Source organism: Leptosomus discolor, chromosome 1 (assembly GCF_034619465.1).
Source record: "Leptosomus discolor isolate bLepDis1 chromosome 1, bLepDis1.hap2, whole genome shotgun sequence".
In the NCBI taxonomy this organism is placed as follows: domain Eukaryota; kingdom Metazoa; phylum Chordata; class Aves; order Leptosomiformes; family Leptosomidae; genus Leptosomus; species Leptosomus discolor.
Genome location: NC_141391.1, coordinates 84791430 through 84809515, shown reverse-complemented (window position 1 = coordinate 84809515; position 18086 = coordinate 84791430). Strand labels below are relative to the sequence as shown.

Sequence of the window (18086 nt, the reverse complement as noted above, 5' to 3'; positions counted from 1 at the left end):
TATTTTTAATTACAACAAACGCAGAGAGAAAGCAGGATCAGCTGCGCTCTTTAGATGATGTAAGAAAGTAAACAAAGCTTTTAAGTTATTAACGAGCACAGACTTTCATGTTTTGTAAGAAGCGCTGACCCAGGATAGGAAGCAATAAGCAATAGCATCTTTAAGCAGGCTCCCGCGTTTCTTTTTTGGGGGAAAAAAAAAAAAAAAAAAAAAAAGAAAAAGAAAAAAGAAAAAGACGTTCCTTAGCGCACAGGGATGTCACTAGTAAACTTCGGGGCAAGGTCTGACGCGCCGGCGGCGGTAACGCAGCGCTGAGCCGCAGAAGGACGCGCTGCCGCCAAGGGGCACGGCCCGGGGCAGTCGCTCGGGCGGGTGTCAGCCGGCAGGGAAGGGCCAGGGCGGGAAGGCCCGTCCGCGGGCCCTTGCTCCCCTCCGTGAGGGATGCCGGCCTCGCCTTCGGCACTGGGCGGTGCGACCCCCGCCCCGCCACGGGAGGGAGCTGCCCGGGAGGGCGAGGGGAACCCCCGCGGGAGCGGCCGCCGGGCACGGCCGGAGGCCGCCCCGCTGCGAGGCGCCGGCCCTTCCCTGAGCCTCAACGCTGCCGGGCGTCCTGCTGCCCCGGCCCGGGGGGGACGAGGCGACAGGGCCCGGCTCGGCAGGGGAAGGGGGGGTCGCAGCGGCGGCTCCCCGGCCGGGCCCTGCCGTGAGCTGCCCGACAGCCCCCTCAGGGGAGCCGCCCTGCCTGCGAGCCCGCCTGCCTCATCGCTAAAGCACAGCTGGAAAAAAGGATTCTGAAAGGCACTGCTTTTAAGCAGCCATTAACAGCAAAACAAAAAAACAAAACAAAACAAAACGTGGCCAATATTAATTCACTTTATAAGGTCCTTTTATGTGGAATACGCAGAATAACACGCAGTGAAAACAAGGTCTTCCTTGCACATTTAAATCCTTTCTGTGTTCTTCTGGGGCTTCTCCCCTTTAGAAAATGAAGAATTAAGCTTAACATTAAAAAACTTCTAGTCTCTTTGTCGCTTCAGAATAAATAGCTCACTCTGCTAATAAGGAAACACAAAACCATGCATATAACACTACTTAAGATTATGAAGTAGGGAAACAATACTGAAATAGATGAACTCCAAAGTTAGAAAACTGGTTGAAGTCCAGGTTTCATGCTAACAAACGCAAACTAAATGTCGGATCTACAGCACTCGATTTCTCTGTCAAACTGCGCGTGAAAGTGAATGGTAGTTACAGCTACCAGCCCTACACTGCACAGGTACAGCCAGTAAGTTTGGGTCCAAACCTCAAGGAAAAAAAGCTGGAGCTTCAGCCATTATAGTAGCAGAAATAAAGTATATTTAAATGTTTACATGCATCTCTGAACAAGTTCTTTTTTTTGTTGTTGTTTTTTAATTATAAGAACTATTTTTTAAAAAAATACAGCAGCTCAGCTTCCCAGATCCCATTACAAAACTGTGGGGACAAGGAGCCCAATTACCTATGGAATTCTCACATGGGTCTTAGTTGGCACTTGGTTTCTAATCCTGCAGGGGCCTGCTTTACTTATTTCACCTGACCGGTCAGAGCTTCCCACCATCCATTCATTCCACCACTTCTGTTTGAGCTCCGTCACGGATTTTGCTGAGCTAACGCCCGGCGGCAGCCTGCTGCAGATGGCTTAAGCCAGCGTTTCCACCCGAGAGCCGTAACCAGCAGGCCGCTTCAGCAGCACGGGTCGTGGGCAGCACGGCAGCACCAGTGAAAGGAAGATGTTACCGGCCTGCTGGTGCTGCGTCTTGGCCAGTAGGAAATGCCAGTGCAGCTCTGTTCCAGGGAAGTGAACCACGGTTTGCCACATTCTGCACAAGTGAACCCAACTAGACAAGGGAGCATCTATGAAAAAATAGAAACCTCAGGGAAAATCTGTCTGTAAGGTCCAGTCAGAAAGAGATACATCATGAGAAACGGGTGGTCACAAATTTCTCAAATACGATTTAAAACTCAGTGCTGTCTATCCTTTCAAATACGCCTTTCAAACGAAGTTACCATTTCAAAAGTTATGCTATTAAATTACAATTCCTACATCTGTTAATAACTAAAACATTTAAGCAAATTAACTAAGCTACAGTTCTGCCTACAGTTATGACAATATATAGTGAAAGTCGGGTTTGAACTGAACATCAATATATAGCACTTTTGTTGTAGTACTCCATATTGGACAACAGTTACACATGAAAGAAGGAAAATGTATAATCGGCATGCTAGGCGCAGTATGCATTTAGAAAAGCAAAATATATATATTATATCCAGAAGCAATGTTCATTTGCTCTTAACTGTCCTGGGGGAAAAACGTTCTTGCGGTGAGGAATGCTGTCGTAAAGTTCAGATATCCAGATTTTCTACGGGACTTTATGTCTGTTAGACTGTTGGAGTCATAACAAGTATCTGTTTGGGAGCACTTCACGTCTACTTTAGGCTTCCAGCTGAGATGGCCTGAACTGTACTCTGAAGGCAGGAGCCCATGCTCTTTGGAGAGGCTAAAGAGAGGGAGGTGTAGCTGCAGACCGTTCAGGGCACCTGCACCTTCAGTGCCACAAACTGCTTTTTCCAAGCGTCTCAGGACGCCTAGATGCCCAAGTTAAATACCTGGAGTTAAGCAGCGTGAAGTGCGGTCCATCTAACAGCACTCATCTTTCATTTTAAAAGTGAAGAAATATTTGTAAGGATTTATCTAATTGCAGGTACTTTGCTAACACAAGTGTCATTTCAAAAAAGGTTTTGTCCCGATAATTTCATTTTTATGTACCCTACTCTCCACCTTGACCATAGGGAAGCTAGGCAGTAGGGTGCCTTAAACTGTTTGTAAAATAAGCCTAAGAAGGCTTTAAGTCAAGTCCTCCTCTCCCAAAAACCTAAACTATTGTTCCAGGTATAAAATAATTTAATTTTCTTTAGCCACTCTGGAACCACCTCGAGCCTTCACAACGACACACGCATCTTTGGTTACCAGACGTACACTCTTCTGCCACTCCATCACAGGACCTGCTGTTTTCAACTACTAATGGTGTGCAACCAGGAGGTATGCGAGGTATTTTCTATCCTCGCTTGAGGATTACAAGGGCATGGTCTCCACTCTTACTTGGGGATTAAGGTACTGAATAAATTGATTGTTTTTCTGTGTACTTCCTACGTGGTTTTAGTCTTCTGCAATCCCTACAGGCAATTAGCTCAGCAGCTCAGACAGGGGAGAGAGAAAAATCCAACACTTATGACCACAAAGCTCCTACTGGGCAAGTATTGTACAACCAAACAGCGAGACCCCTTTTCTCCAACTTATAACATGATTATATTTACTTTGTCTGGAAAGAGATTTCCCATAAACAAATGGAAAATATAAAAGGCAGTCTTCTACACAGACTTCAGTTGCAGTGTGCTGTGGTGTGAATTTACAGCACGCTGGCTGTTCTGTACTAACTCCTTACAGGGACAGTAAACACTTGACACACACATAACACAGAAATAAGCATATACCAAATAAGCTTTACTTCTCTTTCTATTTGTACTCAGTATGCATCCAGATGTTGCAGCGGTTCAGAGGGACAGAGTAGCTAGAGTACTTGACATTCACACCTTATTAAGGACTTAAACTTTTAATTTTCTGAAGCTTAGCACACAATAAACTAGGTTCCTTTATTAGGAAGAAACATTTTAATGTGCAAGAACACTTTATTTGTCAAATATATCTGGTGCCCTATGGGAAAGATTTCTTTGTCAGCTCTATGGTTGATCAGTTAGCAATTTCTAAAAGTAATTCTCACTTTGTTTTGGGAGTTTCACTATTTTTTCCTCTGCTGCTTGATCTCTTTTTACCCCTGCTCCTGGATCGAGAGGAACTCCGACTTCTGCTCCTACTGCGTGTTCGACTATGACTTCTGCTGCGACTGCGGCCTCTCCTCTTTCTCCCCCTGCTGCGTGACCTCCTCCTTTCTCGACTTCTTGACCTTCCAGATCGACGCCTTCTCTTGTTTTTGCGGCGATTCTTTTTTCTCTCAGATTCTCCGTTTCTCCGGTAAGAATGATCTGAGCTTGGGCTGCCCCTTCTCCTTGACCGGCTGTAATAGTCATCACGATGGCTCGTTCTGTTTCTCCTTTCAGAGTTTTTAGACAACTGATTAGTCCGTTCGGGAGAAACACGTATGTCTCTATTGGCCTCCCAAAACTCATTGTTTGGATTTTTGAATACATGAAGGAAGTTGCAGTGTTTCCCTCTTGGACACTTCTGCCTTTCAAATAAGCCTGCAACAGATTAGGGTTTGCTTTTTTATGAACCAGACCTGTTAAAACTCTTTCTTCATTATGCACCTACTGGAAAGAAACTTAATAAACTGAGTTTTCCTTCTTCCAACAGAAAAACATGCATCTGACCACCTATTGACTTAATTCACACAAGATTAATTTTCAATGTATACTCTTCTTGGAACTAACTTTTTAACAGCAATGAAGGTTTAAGCTTAAAGCAATTTCATAAATATCTTGACTACCTTAATCTAAGAATGTAAACAGGTAAGTCAAATGCGATAGTTACTGCTAACAACTGCTGATGTTTCAGAAACTGCTGCTGCTTTTTAAAGAGGCAAGTTAGTACTTCCTGTGGTTTCACTGTACGATTATGATTTCCAAAGCTAGGATCCCAACTTTCTTTTCCATTCCAAGGTAAATCCACTAGAACGATTCAGACACTTATGTCACATGGGGTGAATATTCCCTTTCTTTCCTAGATCTACACAAGCAGGTTAGCATATTTCTCTTCCAAACAGAAATGAACTACAACATTAGGCAGATTTGGAAGCTACAGACTAATTCCCACTTTTTCATTTCCACAAGTACTCTTTCAGTAACACGTGCTCTCTTTTCCAAGCGTTTATGTGACTCACCGCATATAGCAGTTTTCCACCTCGTCACAGGACAGAATTCACAATGAAGCTGTCGGCCGGCATACCATCGTCCACTGAATAGAGCAAGAGCTGCCTGACAGTCCTTCTCCCTTTAAAAAGTGAAAACGACACACGGCATTATCATCATACAATCATTTCAGATGCTACTTACCAATTTTAGGCTCCCATTACAGTCTGAGAATGAATCACTTGGACTGAACAAACAGGGCTCATTACTGAACTTTGGAGCGGAGTTCTAAACCTTAGTAAGACGGCCAGTACTTACGACTGATACTGGACATAGACGTTTCCTCGCAGGTGAGGCTCGTAGTTGCAACTGACCTAAGGGGATGGAAACATTAGGTTAGCGCCACGGACGGTTTGTGCTACGCAACAGCTCACGCGTGCAGGGGTGGCAGCCATTCCGATTTATGACAGCTCATCAAGATGAACTTACCTATGAACGTCTTCTGAACACTGAGTTTTAGCCAAAAAAAAAAAAAAAAAGGGAAAAAAGCGCAAGCCCTTCTGGCTTATGTTTGACTGTTTGCAGCATTATGCTTTCATTAACTCTGGGGCCTCTGCTTCACCGAAGTCCACCAGACAGCTTGTACTCGATTGTCTTGCACTCGTCTGGGCCAACCCTACCGTGCAACAGCCAAATCCTGCTCTGAAAACAATTGGTAGTATCCTCATGTGGGAGGATGTGGGATGTGGGATTCATTACGGCAAGAGAATCTTTAGAGCAATTTACCCTCACAGCATCCCAGTGAGACGAGTTAGAAAAGCTGAAGTCACTAGCTTTCATGGTACAGTTCTGAAGCACCTTTTTTCATAATGATTTAGCATTCAAAGTTTACCTAAAGCTCTGCAAAATACACAATTTAACTTCCAAAAAGCTTCTTGCTAGTTAACAAAAGATTCTGAGACGGGCAAGCCCAAGCAGGCTAGAACGCAGCTCTCCAGGGCAGAACTGTGAGCCCGGCTTCCTTTGCCCCCAGGCCTCTTTCGATATCCGCACCAAATGAGGCAAGTGGCTCCTTTCATCCCTGAACCCTGACTGACCCTCAGAGAATACCTCTCTGTGCACTGGATTAGGCAAGGGCTTCAGGCACGACAACAAAGCAGTTGTATAATTAAATATTACAGAATAAGCAGCCCAACTATTTGAGAGAAACACAAGAACAAGTGAGAATTATTTTGCCACAGACATTTTTGGGTGGGAAAAGAAGTGTGTTTTGCCAGAATCGGCCAGATTCTGGAGTAGTTTCCCAGAAAGAACAGCAAGAATAAAGCCTTGGGCTACATTGGAAAGGGACGTCGCCTGGAAGAGGGGTGTGTATAATCTGATTCTAAATGGTAGCAGAGACTCAGCCCAATCACAGTGAAGATCCCTGCAGCCAAAACGCAATTTCTAACCATCTCTAATATAATGAAAATGCCCATGAGAATCACATTACAGTTGCACAATTGCTTCAGAAGCTAAGAAATGCCACTCTAGAAGCTCCTACCCCGTTGTTAATCACAGGGACCCAAGTACGTGCAACTCAGCACTGTATCATTGTTACATGCAACTAAGTCAAGGACCTGAGTTTGATAGTGAGACAGCATTTCAACCCACGCTCCAATGGGAATCTACATCCCATCTTCTAGGATGGAGCACAGCTTGCTAATATCCCATGAGTCAAAATACAGAGGGGATACTCCTCCAAACAACTGAAGGTTTCTTGCCTATATAGCCCGTTATACAACTATTGAAAATTCACTTTTTCTACTTTCTTTTTCTTTGAAATGCTAATACAGTCTCAGGTCTGAGGCAGCTGTCAGTAGCTGGAAACAAAAGGAGAAAAGGCACTGTGTGCCTCCTGGTGACTGCTGGAAAACACTCAGGAATGGCAAGCAGAAAAGGATGCTGCAACAGATTCTGTTACAAGGAGATTTCACCATTCAAGCTGCGTATTTTGGGGCAACATGGGACTGTTAACACACATCATTCATCCCAAGTCTCCATTTACAGGTCCCTCTTTTTTTCCCCCCTAAGAAATCGTAATATAAATGGGAAAATTTCAGTACAGAACACTCAGCAAACCAAATGCACAAACTAAGGATGGATGACAAATCTCAACACCATTTACGTAACTTTGCTTTTTATAATCCCTCCTACTGAAACATCTACTGCCTTTTCAGTTCATTGTAATTTGGTTTTATTTTATCTAACCAGTCCTAAAATGACAATGTTTGGGTCTATAGTCCAACTACATTTTATAACCCCACTATTTCATTCCTTAGGCACAAATACAATAGCCCAGATATATTTATATAGTCTTACTGGACCCTCTGGGGCTCATCATGGGCTAAGTGAAGAACAGACTGTGAGGTAAGTGGACTGTTCAGCAGTATGAATAACTTGCAATATAAAAAGCACAAGCTTTAAGATAGTTCAGGGGAACGGAAAAGAAGATTCACCCAGAGCAAGCCAATGCTCTGTAACAGCAGTGACATGTTTACATGAGAGGTGCAGTTTGCTGTAAGGACACTGTAGAGTTCTCTAAGGTACACGGGATTTAGCTAGGGCAGGCTGGACAGAACTGCTAAGGCCAGTAAAACACAACTTAGGTGGTGTGTGTTACAGATTTAGCAAGCTGTTACACCCAGATGCGTACCTTGAATTGAACAACCTTCCCCACGTTCTGAAACTCAGGGAGCACGTCCTCGTAGAACTCCAGGAACTGCTGGTAGGTCTCCTCATCGCTGTACTCGAGACTCGCGTCCGTGTCATAGTCATCTCTCCGGCACTGCTCCATGCCAAAAGTAATGAACATCCCTCGGACGAGTAGTGTCTTACTAGATGTTGGATAATTATGCTTGCGAGAACACCTGGAGATTTGAAGTGAAGAAAGAAAAGTTAAAAGATCAGCACTTTCAGCAGAAGATGCACTTGTTGAAGCTTTCAAACACTTGCCACTTTGCCTAACAGTTACTACAAAAGAAAATCCATTAGTGGAAGATGAACATATTTCAATTATTAAAACAAATCTTTTGGAAGTGAGTTTGCGTATAATCTTAATGCTTTCTGCCATGCATAAATACATTCTTGCTTAAAAAAACCACATCCGCAAAAGCTGTAGACACCACTAACACAAAAGCTCAAGTAATTTCTTTTAGGCTGCTAGGGTTAAATGCGTTCCTATTTCTGAAGGGCTTTATAGAAAAGACTACTGACAATCTTTTACAACATTTTAAAGCACATGCCTGGTCTTCTTTCTGCAAACTGAACAACTTCTGCTGAAGTTGTTCTCATCGTGTGGGGGGTGGGGAGAGGGGAGTGAGGGAAGGAAAGCACATTTAGACCTGAAGTTGGTCAAGTACAGAATTGGTATTTTTCCACTTCTAAAAAAAATGATTCTTCTAAGTAAGCCTTATCTTAATCTGCATCTTCTTGGCAGCCATAAAAGTATTAGATCTCCCTCACCATCCATCATATTCAGGCTACCTCCCTCACACGCTGAAATACAGTTCTCCCCTACAAACCTTTAGATTCAGTAAGAACATAGATGTTAGCCTCCATGTTTATTTCACTCTGCTTTATGATCTCCATTTCAAACACTTCCCAGAGCAACTGGGTCATGCACTCCCCAACACATTTCTCCTTTTCATGACATGATCAGAAAAACAGTCAGACTAGTCTACTCTCTTCATCTAGCACTGGCAAAGCACAGACAAATTGGAGGGAGGTCAGGTCTCAAAACGGGCAATTACAACCTAGACTTCAGATACGAAGTTTCTTTCCGCATCCAGTCAGTCAGAAATTGACTCTCACTTTCTGGTTGACATCTTAAGACTTCAAAAAAAAGTAAAAAACAAAACTCCAACCCAAAACTAAAACCAGACAATTAGTTTGAATATTTTTTTTAACATTTTAGAAGCCACCTCCTTTCGCTGTTCTATTTGAATGATAGAACTCAAAATATTATACTCGACCAATATTGTCTGTACACAAAATGAATATAGTACGTAACAGAACAAAAGGAACCCCAAGGAAAATGAATGACCCAAAATCCAGTATTACTACAAAATATTAGGGTTTGAATTACTGTGGAAATTAATAACAGTGAAGTTTTGGCTTCTTCAAGACATAGTGAGCTTTGACAAGATTCAACAATTATTTTATTGATAACACTGTCTCTCCATTTTTCACCACTGTGGTTCATTTCAGCCTCCAACCCATTCTTCCAGTCCCTATCCGAGCTCTACCTCAGTCCTTCAACTTACGGTCAATGCCAGAGGTTAAAATGACCAGAATATGAAGGAAGCAGGTATGTGTGGAGGAAGAAGGAAAATGAAGGAGAGATAGCTGAGATCAACAACTACAGGTGAAAGAAGAAGGGCAGAATATGATGTTTCTTGGTATTTATTTACCAAAGCTATTCATAGTTCAAAGCCAAACTGATTTTTATGCAATCCACAATTAACCCAAGGAGGTTACCACCATTAAATACCACTGAAACAAAAATACGGCAAAGATTACAAAGAACTAAACATTTGAAAAGCAAAAATGCTGTCTGCAGTGAAACAGCTGCCAAAGTTTTATTTAGGAATTCAACACTTATTTCACAATACAAAAGAAGATGTGAACTTGTAAGTTTCCATACAGTTGAATTATCACAATTATCCACAATATACATCACATTAAAACAAATTACTTCTAGGATAAAAAAAAAAATCTACAATAGCTGGACAACACGTGTTTCGGTGATACAAGTTAGTAAAACAGCCTTATTAGTTTATGCTGAAGATTCATGTAAAAAGTAGCAGCATCTTTCCGTGCTGAGCTGTTGTTCCTCCTTAACATACACAATCTTTCACCATTTGTTTCATATGAGAAAGCACTTTTTTAAAAAAAAAAAAAAAAAAGCTGGTAAACACTCAGGGGCACTGAATTAAACTGTTTCATAATAAAAGCAAACAATCCTTCCCATCCTACTCATGAGTTCAATGTTCATCTGCCACAGCCCTCTTCCATCATCTCTTTGAAAGCAGAGCTTAGACTAGTTAGCCACTCCTCCTACAGAAGCTGTTCCTCATCTCTGATCCTCCTGTTGTCCGTCTCTGTTCTTGCCTTTCATACACGTCCCTTCCAACACCGGGCACCCGCAGCAGCATACGAGAACCAACAGGGAATGTATCACGCATTTTAACAGTATACAAACAGGAGAATTCTGGAAGGTACACAACAGCTTTCCCAACTGTGCAGATGTACCTTAACTTGCTTTAGTCCATCTGTGATTTGATTTTAGTTTTTCATGATGTGGCATATGCAAATTAGACAAGATTTAAAAAAAAAAAAAAAGAAAACCCCAATCTGACCTATCAGGCCTGTACTCCTAACAGAAATCAAACGTATTCTGTCTGAATATATCCGTGCAGGTGTCAGAGCTAAGGAAAAGCCAGTCTGACCCATGAAGCCAGAATGCACCGTCAATGATAGGCCACAACACCACAAAGTTCAACTCCAGCCAGGCAACGCTTTTGCTCTCAATGTCTAGTTCCATCACGAATAACAGAACCACACCCAAATGCGTGAAAGTAACATATATAGCAATTTTTCATCAGTTTGGATATCGCCTGATGAAGCTGCTTCCCTTTCATCTCTCCAAAACACTTCTATGCTGGTAAATACTCAATTGATTACCTGTCTCCAAATCGGCAAGAACCCGTTTTAATATAGAATGGGCAATTCGCTCTGTCCTTCTCTGTTCCTATATTCTCTGGGGGCTCTGGGTTATGCCAGGTCACACCATTCTCCAGCTGTGGAAAAAACCCATTAAAATACACAGAAGTTAGAAAAGAATAAAGAAATGTCCTGTCAAAATAAAACTACCAATTAAATCCACATGCAGTTATGAGCACTGTGTTACTACAAGGCAAGCAGAACCTATTTTAAGCATGGTTTTACAAAGCTGCCCAGTGTCTTGGGTCTCTGGTAAGGGAAACCTCTTTTTTTGGTAATTTTTCAGCTTGAAGAACAAGTCTATATTCATGATTTCTTTTTAAGAAAAAAGCCCATTAATCTGGATGTTTTATTTTGGGAAAGGAAAAGCTTCTTAAGATAACTGAAAGAGTTGCAACATATTTGCTCCTCAAATAGCAATTTCATTTGTTGTCCATGAGAATTACAAATACTGAGACAAGTTCTTTCCCTTCAGCTAAGCCTGTTACCTACTTCACTCCAGGACCTACTGAGCAGCACTTTATACACCTGGCAGGTAGAAAGCTAGGGGTAAAAGGCAGAAAGAAAACTATTTACTTATTTGTCTCTGCAATAGCTCAAAACTCAGTAAGCTTATCATGATCACTTTTTATGCAGCTAGAAAAGGTTAAAATAAAAGTAACCTGCCAAAGGCCAGAATTTAAAAAAAAAATGAAATTCAGTTATTACTGGAAGTAAAAACCTCTATACTGATCATCTCAGGCCATTCAGATTTCTGTAATTCAAAATGGGATTATCAAGTCGCAAGCCCTGACTGACTACGAACAAAACGCATATGTTAAAAAGAGAATTTTCAATTTGCTAACCAAAAGATCTGTAAAGCTGACTAGCCTAAGTTCTTGGTTTAAATCAACTGAAAACTGTTTATTTAGAAGCAGCATTTGACCCTGCTACCGGTTCTGTTCATGACTCTCAGCAATAATTTTCTTTCAACAGAACAGCACTGTCACTTCAACAGTAAGTAGCTGAACCGTGAACTGACACTATAATGAAGTCTCTAACGTACCACATTTCTGCCTATTCCTTTGCAGAAATGACTTATAATACATCTTGAGCTCCGGGCAGGTAGTAGTTCAGAGCATTTTTATACCCATATTGTGAAACAGAGTTAGATTCCCTACCTAAAAAACTGTTTAAACATAATTTGGAACTGAACACAACTCCAGTGTCATATGGCAATCAACGTACAATGGGTTAACTAGGTTAAAAATTCTCAGATTCATGCAGTGGTTTAAGCAGAGCAAGAATCTTCACAAGTTTAACCATATGACAGGGATAAAAAGCCAAATTATTCTGTAAGGCCATAGGAAAGATTGAATTCATCCTAAGATTCAAATGAAAACTGCAGTTTTCTTTACTACACACTGCCAGCCTGAGAACCATGCTCTTCCAGGCGCCCAAGCAGTCAGCTTCTCCCTCCCCCACCTTTTTCTTTTTCTTAAGGATCTGTGCCCTCCTCTACTGTTGAATCCTTTCATTTAAAGCCTGCCATCTGCTTAAAAAGACAAGCTTGTCTTGCCACCCAGAAGGACTGACAGATTTATTTAGACTTCTAATTCACAATAAACCATCACGCATAGTGGTTTTTTAAACAGCAGACAGCAGCATTTCCAGATTCGTTTTGACTCAGATCTCCTGAAGAGGAGTAAGCATGCACAACTGCAGTGCCACCAACCAGCCAGAAATATGCTTAATTATGTTCCACCCAGTAAATAATTGTTTACAGCTCATGCAAGCCACTACATATTAAATTTATTCAGGCCATTAGGTTCCTGACAGCAGATGGACAACATGCTAGAAGGCAAACACTGGATGGCAATTAAATTACTTTTTGGTTCTTTTTCAAAAAGTCTCTGAGCATACCTGGCTTTCAGCTTGATCCAGCATCCTCTGCACAGCTGCCTATAAATGGTGCAAACACAGGACTAGTGAAAACCCTGAGGATACGCAAAACATCTGGTTTCTTCAGTTAAGAACCTAATTTACAATACTCAATGATTGTGCATAATAGGAGTTTGATGGAGTTTGCTTTAGAAACGGAAGTTTTACTTTTGCTCTGGAGCAATGCATGTACTACAAAGCTGTTAAAGGATACATCAGACAAGTCCCTCATGTAGGCCATTTTCTAATCTAAACGATAGACAACTGAAAAAAGTTTCACCTTCTTTTTCAAAACTATCTTTGAACTATTGAATACTTAAATATATCTCCTGCTCTAGTACTCAGTCTGGTTACAGTTAAGTTCATCATCATTTAGTTGCACTAAGGTTTTTAAACTCAGAACATCCTGTGTAACACATAGAAAAACACACTGCTTAGTGAGCCTCTCAAAGCAAAACACGTAACTTAAGAAACTCTAATATCAGAACTTCACTGTATCTAGCCTTCCAAACATAGGAAAACAATGAGGATATTCTTCCCCTTCTTTCTTCTCAGTGGGCTGAGCAAAACAATAAAGTCACTTTCCAAAACTGGCTGGAAAGTAGTTCTAACAAATTTTTCTAAGAAGTTCCAAGAAGAAAAAAAAAAAAGGCATTTAAACATAAATAATACAAGAAAATATGCTATCATTGTTCTAATTTGCAAAAGAATTAATTAAATTCAAAAAAAGGAAGAGCAAATAAAAATTAAAAAATGCAATCCAAGATGAGGACCCAGACAGCATCTGGTACTAATCACCAATTAAGTCAGATATCATCCACCCTATTAAAGAAAAACAAAACAAAGCAAACAAACAAAAAAAACCTCCAAACCAAACCCTCACCAAACTAGAAAATCTATTTTCTCATCTTAGGAAGAGGAATTTTTTTTTTTTTTTTTTTTAAATCAGTAAGTCAGAATTTGAATAAAACTGCTGTTTCAAGAGATGGGCCAAATCAATTGAACAACTTTCCGCTGCTGAAGTGGGTGGCTCCACCCCCAGCTGGGTACTCAGTTTCCCTCTGGGTACCTGTCAATGCCCTCTGTGAGCCAATTTAACTCACTAAACCAGTACAATAGTAAACCAGAAAAAAAAGCCAAAAGACCACAAGCAAAGCAAGAACAGCAAAAAGAAAGCGACTTCCATCTAGTTCAAGGAATCAAATGAGCCCACCGAGGGCTGGGACAAACCCAGGCACAAGGGAAGGAACAAGATCCCACTGTTACCATGGTTCAACTCTCTTGGAGCTATTCTCAACCTTAAATGAAGGACCCACCATCACTTTCTCTCCCTACTCTGCAACGAGAGAAATGGACGCTTAACACAAGAGGAAGACAGACAGGAAATACAACAACTGCTGTTCTTTTTCACTCCTCATGCAAGCGTTACGTAATCCGTGACACCAACAACTGTTAAACGCAGGAGACAACACTGTTTGCTCATGTCTCTTCTCCTGCTGTGGCTACCAGACAACGTAGCAAGACACCTCCCAGGGAAATGACTGGAATCTTTTGCGAGTGTGGAGAAGCTAAAATGACCAGATCCTAGAAAGCTGCGATCGCTCTTTACTGGCGACAGGCCAGTCCTAATGTTGGATTTCTGTACAGGACATCTTACATCCAGGTCACTCAACTTCTAAAACTTAAGAAGAATGTATCATTAACAGAAATGTTATCAATGACTACTATCTTCAGTATAATCTTTTTTCTCCACCCAAGGAGCTCTGAAAAAAAGATACGTCCTGTTGGATGAGTCAGGTAAAGAAGATCTGGGATATATCTTTTGATTAAGAACTCTGTTAAGGAACAGCAGCCATGTACTTCCATATTCCATATCCTCATTGGGCATTTTCTTCAACACTGACTGTGTTCAACTGGGACATTAAGTAAGGATCATCTTTAACGCATGATGCAAAAATGGCACATATCAGAACCTGCATTCACAGCGTGCCTTTGATTTTAACTGGTGTAAAAAAATTACATGCTATGAACAACCAGACGCGTCAGAACCCTTCTAGGTATAGGGATTCACTAGATCCTCTTTAACAGTGAATAACAGTTTCAGGAATTTAGACAGAATGGAGAGAAGTAACTAATGGAGAGAAGTAACTAACATATTTGTACGTTTACTAATTAGAATAAAATCCCTCTTCAACACGCATAGCCTGTTGCATCTGATAATGTAAGAGGATATATAACATGTTTATCCTCCCACTGCCAGGAATCACCTCTCTCTCTTTCTTCTCCTGTTGCTTCTGCTGTGCCACTTCTCTCTCTTTTCTTTGCTGCTCTTCCCATTCTTCTTTGATCTTCCTCTTCATGACAAAAGAATATTTTAAAAAATTATTTAAGGAAACAAATAATCAGTCATATTCAAAACGATCATGTTGTATTACAGCTCCCTGACCATTAAGTTTTCATCCAGTCATAAGCAACTGAGTGTCTGGACAAAAACCCTTTTAAAGAGTCTTTTGTTCCCTTTTTAATTTTGCTCTTCTAGAATGGAAGAAAGAAGAGCTTACACTTTCAAATGCACCAACATCAGGAAAACTGGGTCCACTACAGAACAGTAAAAGGTATTACACTAAGTCTACCTCATTGCCAGACACAACTGTAACACTCAGTTTATACATCACCTCTTCCTCTTCTTGACGTTTTCTTGCAGCCTCCTCTTTTTCTTTCTTAAGCTTGAACTCTTCTTGCGCCTTTTCTTCTCTCAGCAACCACTGCTCATGTAGTTTTTGTCTACCAAGGAAACCAGACACCACTTAAGACAAAATTCAATGACTACCCACAACTGATGCAATTGTCATAGATACAATTCAAATTTATTAGTTCAGCAATAACTACCGCTTATCTAATCTTCTCTAAAAGAGAAAATTCCATAGGAATCATCCAGGCTTTAAAGAAAAACTGCATAGCCCAAAATACAGAAAAGGGATTCTGTTTTACAGAATACATTGAAACTTTTCAAAGTATCAAAATGCAATTGACTACAAATGTAGCTACTGCACATATGCCATTTTTTAGATTTTTCACCTTTCTGCCTCAAGTTTTTTTTCTTCTTCTTCTTCTTCCTCCTCTTCTTCCAGTTCCTCCTCTTCCTCCTCAGACACAGATTCATCTTTTTCTGTAGCTTCTGAGAACAAAAAACCAAAGCAACACATCTAAATCACTAAATGTTAGTCAAAGACACACAAAATTATATCCTTTAAAAAAGCAAAAGCAAAAAAAAAAGAATCACTACTAGTTCCACTGACAATACAAAATGCTTCACGGTTACCTGAGTCTCTTAGTTTGGCAAGTGCCTGCCGCTTTTTTTTTCGCTTTTCTTTCTTCAGAATAGCTCTGTATTTTTGGTGGCTGAATATGAGAGAATATTATTTCCATTAAAAAAGGCCAAGCAAAGGATATTTACTGTCATACACGCACCCAACTTAACACCCACAGTACAAAACCCCACAAACCGCCAAATTAACAGCGATTCACACGGAACAGTAACTCTGGAGGGACATCTGACAGGACAGTGAGATCTGCAGCTGTGCTGTCAGAGCTGCATGCGGGCAGCAGCAACGACCACATTCGGACGCAACACACAGGGTCTCATCCTTCTTGAGCTCTGCAGTACTTAATGTTATCACCAGCTCCATAAACCCTCCATTAGTTCATGAAACATGGTCACTAGATAAGATTAGGGAGAAAAATTTGAGAATCTCCTACCTTATTATTCTGGCACAACTTTCAGCACATTCTAGTCTTCCCTCTGTTTTACAGGGCACAAAACTTTAAGCCCTTTCCCTTCTCCCTTGATACTCTCTACAGGAAGCAGTCTTGATGCATAGATAACAGAAGCACACTTTGCAACCACCACAGGTAATGCTTGGGTCTATGCTGCTGCTACTGAAGGTTGGCCAGACTCATCCTTGCTTGTCTGACAGCTCTGCAAGCTGCCTAGAAACAGCACCATGCTTGCATTATGGTTCAAAACCCTCTAAGTATCTGAAAGCCTTTTCATATCAACGCCTTTTCTGTCATTTTTCATTCTAGCTCTCTTCTTTCTAGCTAGTTCATAACAGAAAAATAGGAGGGAGGGATGATCTTCAACTCTTGTCATTCTGCCATGCCAAATACTGACAGGAGATCAGCATCTTCCTGTTTCGGAGTATGTAATTTTAAAAGATTCCATAGGTGTAACTCAGCCAGCCAAAACCTCTCCCCTGCACCTCTAATCCTTCCATTCAGGGTTACTCACAACCTCACACGCCACCAGTAACCCTGTGATGGTTGTGCCGGCAGCAGAGGGCTTGCCCTCAAAGACTGATGCCAGGACCAACGCCTGACGGCACGCGCTGCCCACATCTGCGCCTTCCCCCTTTGCTCAAGCAAGCCTCGCCGCTCCTCCTGGCATGTCACCTGCCTCAAACGAGCCTCAGCCGCTCAGCGGGTGCCTAGGGTGACAAGCAAGCGCATCACCTTCCCAGCTCCCGGGCTTTCCTAGCTGCTCTTAAAGCCCAAGGAAGGGAGGGAACAACTCCCCGCGCTCCCAGGCCGCAGCAGCACACGGTGGGGTCGGGGGGTGGGCAAACACCGAGGCGCAAGGAGCAGCGGCGCCGCAGCCGTTTCAGGGTGGGGGGTTCGCCTCCTCCCGCCCAGCCGCATGGCACTGGCGAGCGGGGCCGCTCCAGCAAGCGCGGAGCGTAGGTGTTCGCAAAGAGCTGGAGGCCCGCACCGGGCATCCCCCGTCATCTGCGGGGGGAGACCGGACGGGGCTCAGCCCAGGCACGTACACACCGCCTGCCGCGCCGCGGCCTCCGCCGAGCCTCACCCCCACCCCACGGCCACCGCTTCCCACGGCGCCCCCTCCGCCGCGGCCCCGCCCGCTTCCGGCCCCGCCCCCGGGCGCCCCCCGCCGTCCCGCTCACCGCCCCCCACTGCCAGGCCGCGGTCCAAACCGCCGCCCCCCCACGGCCGCCGGTTATCCCCCCCGCCCCCGCGAAGGCGCCGGCGGCCGCTCGGCCATGGCCGCTGCTGCACGTAGCTGCGCCACTCCCAGGCCCGGCCGCGAGGCGGCCCGAGCCGCGGCGCCGCGCGGCCTCGGCCGGGGCTGGGCCGTGACCCTCCTCAGGGATCCCCGGGCCCTTCCCCTTCCCCCTGGGGGCAGCGGGGAGGCCCAGCACCGGTACCAGCCTCGGCCTCACCTCAACTTCCCCAGAGGGGACTCTGGCAGCAACATGGGCGCCGCCATCTTGCGTTACCAACGGGATGTCACGTGACCCCACGGCGGAAGGGCGCAAAATCCCTTCCGGCAGCCGAGCGGGGAGCGGCGGCGGCGGCGGCGGCGGCGGCGAAGGGGGGGGGGGGGGGCGGTGCTGAGTGCACATACGCAAGCACGCACGCAGGCACGCCCTCGCGGCGGCCGGTGGGGGGGCAGACCCTCGAGCTGTTAACGGAGGGCGGCGGGA

The 18086-nt window shown here is 43.3% G+C and overlaps 1 protein-coding gene across 2 annotated transcripts; it reads right to left on the bottom strand.

Annotated features, from left to right (window-relative positions):
- Positions 1-3520: 3520 nt before the first annotated feature.
- On the bottom strand, positions 3521-17869 carry ZRSR2 (zinc finger CCCH-type, RNA binding motif and serine/arginine rich 2). Of its 2 annotated transcripts, XM_086477248.1 has the most exons (11): positions 17823-17869; positions 15908-15987; positions 15664-15763; positions 15261-15369; positions 14853-14939; positions 12568-12606; positions 10627-10742; positions 7598-7811; positions 5221-5276; positions 4935-5044; positions 3521-4296 (listed from the first exon to the last, which is right to left on the bottom strand). In XM_086477248.1, the coding sequence occupies exons 1-11, from the start codon at positions 17867-17869 to the stop codon at positions 3815-3817; spliced, it is 1440 nt and encodes a 479-aa protein (XP_086333374.1). In that variant the 3' UTR covers positions 3521-3814. The 2 variants fall into 2 exon arrangements, with proteins under 2 accessions (XP_086333374.1, XP_086333383.1); XM_086477257.1 differs by lacking the exon at positions 12568-12606 and having other exon boundaries at positions 17823-17864.
- Positions 17870-18086: the final 217 nt, after the last annotated feature.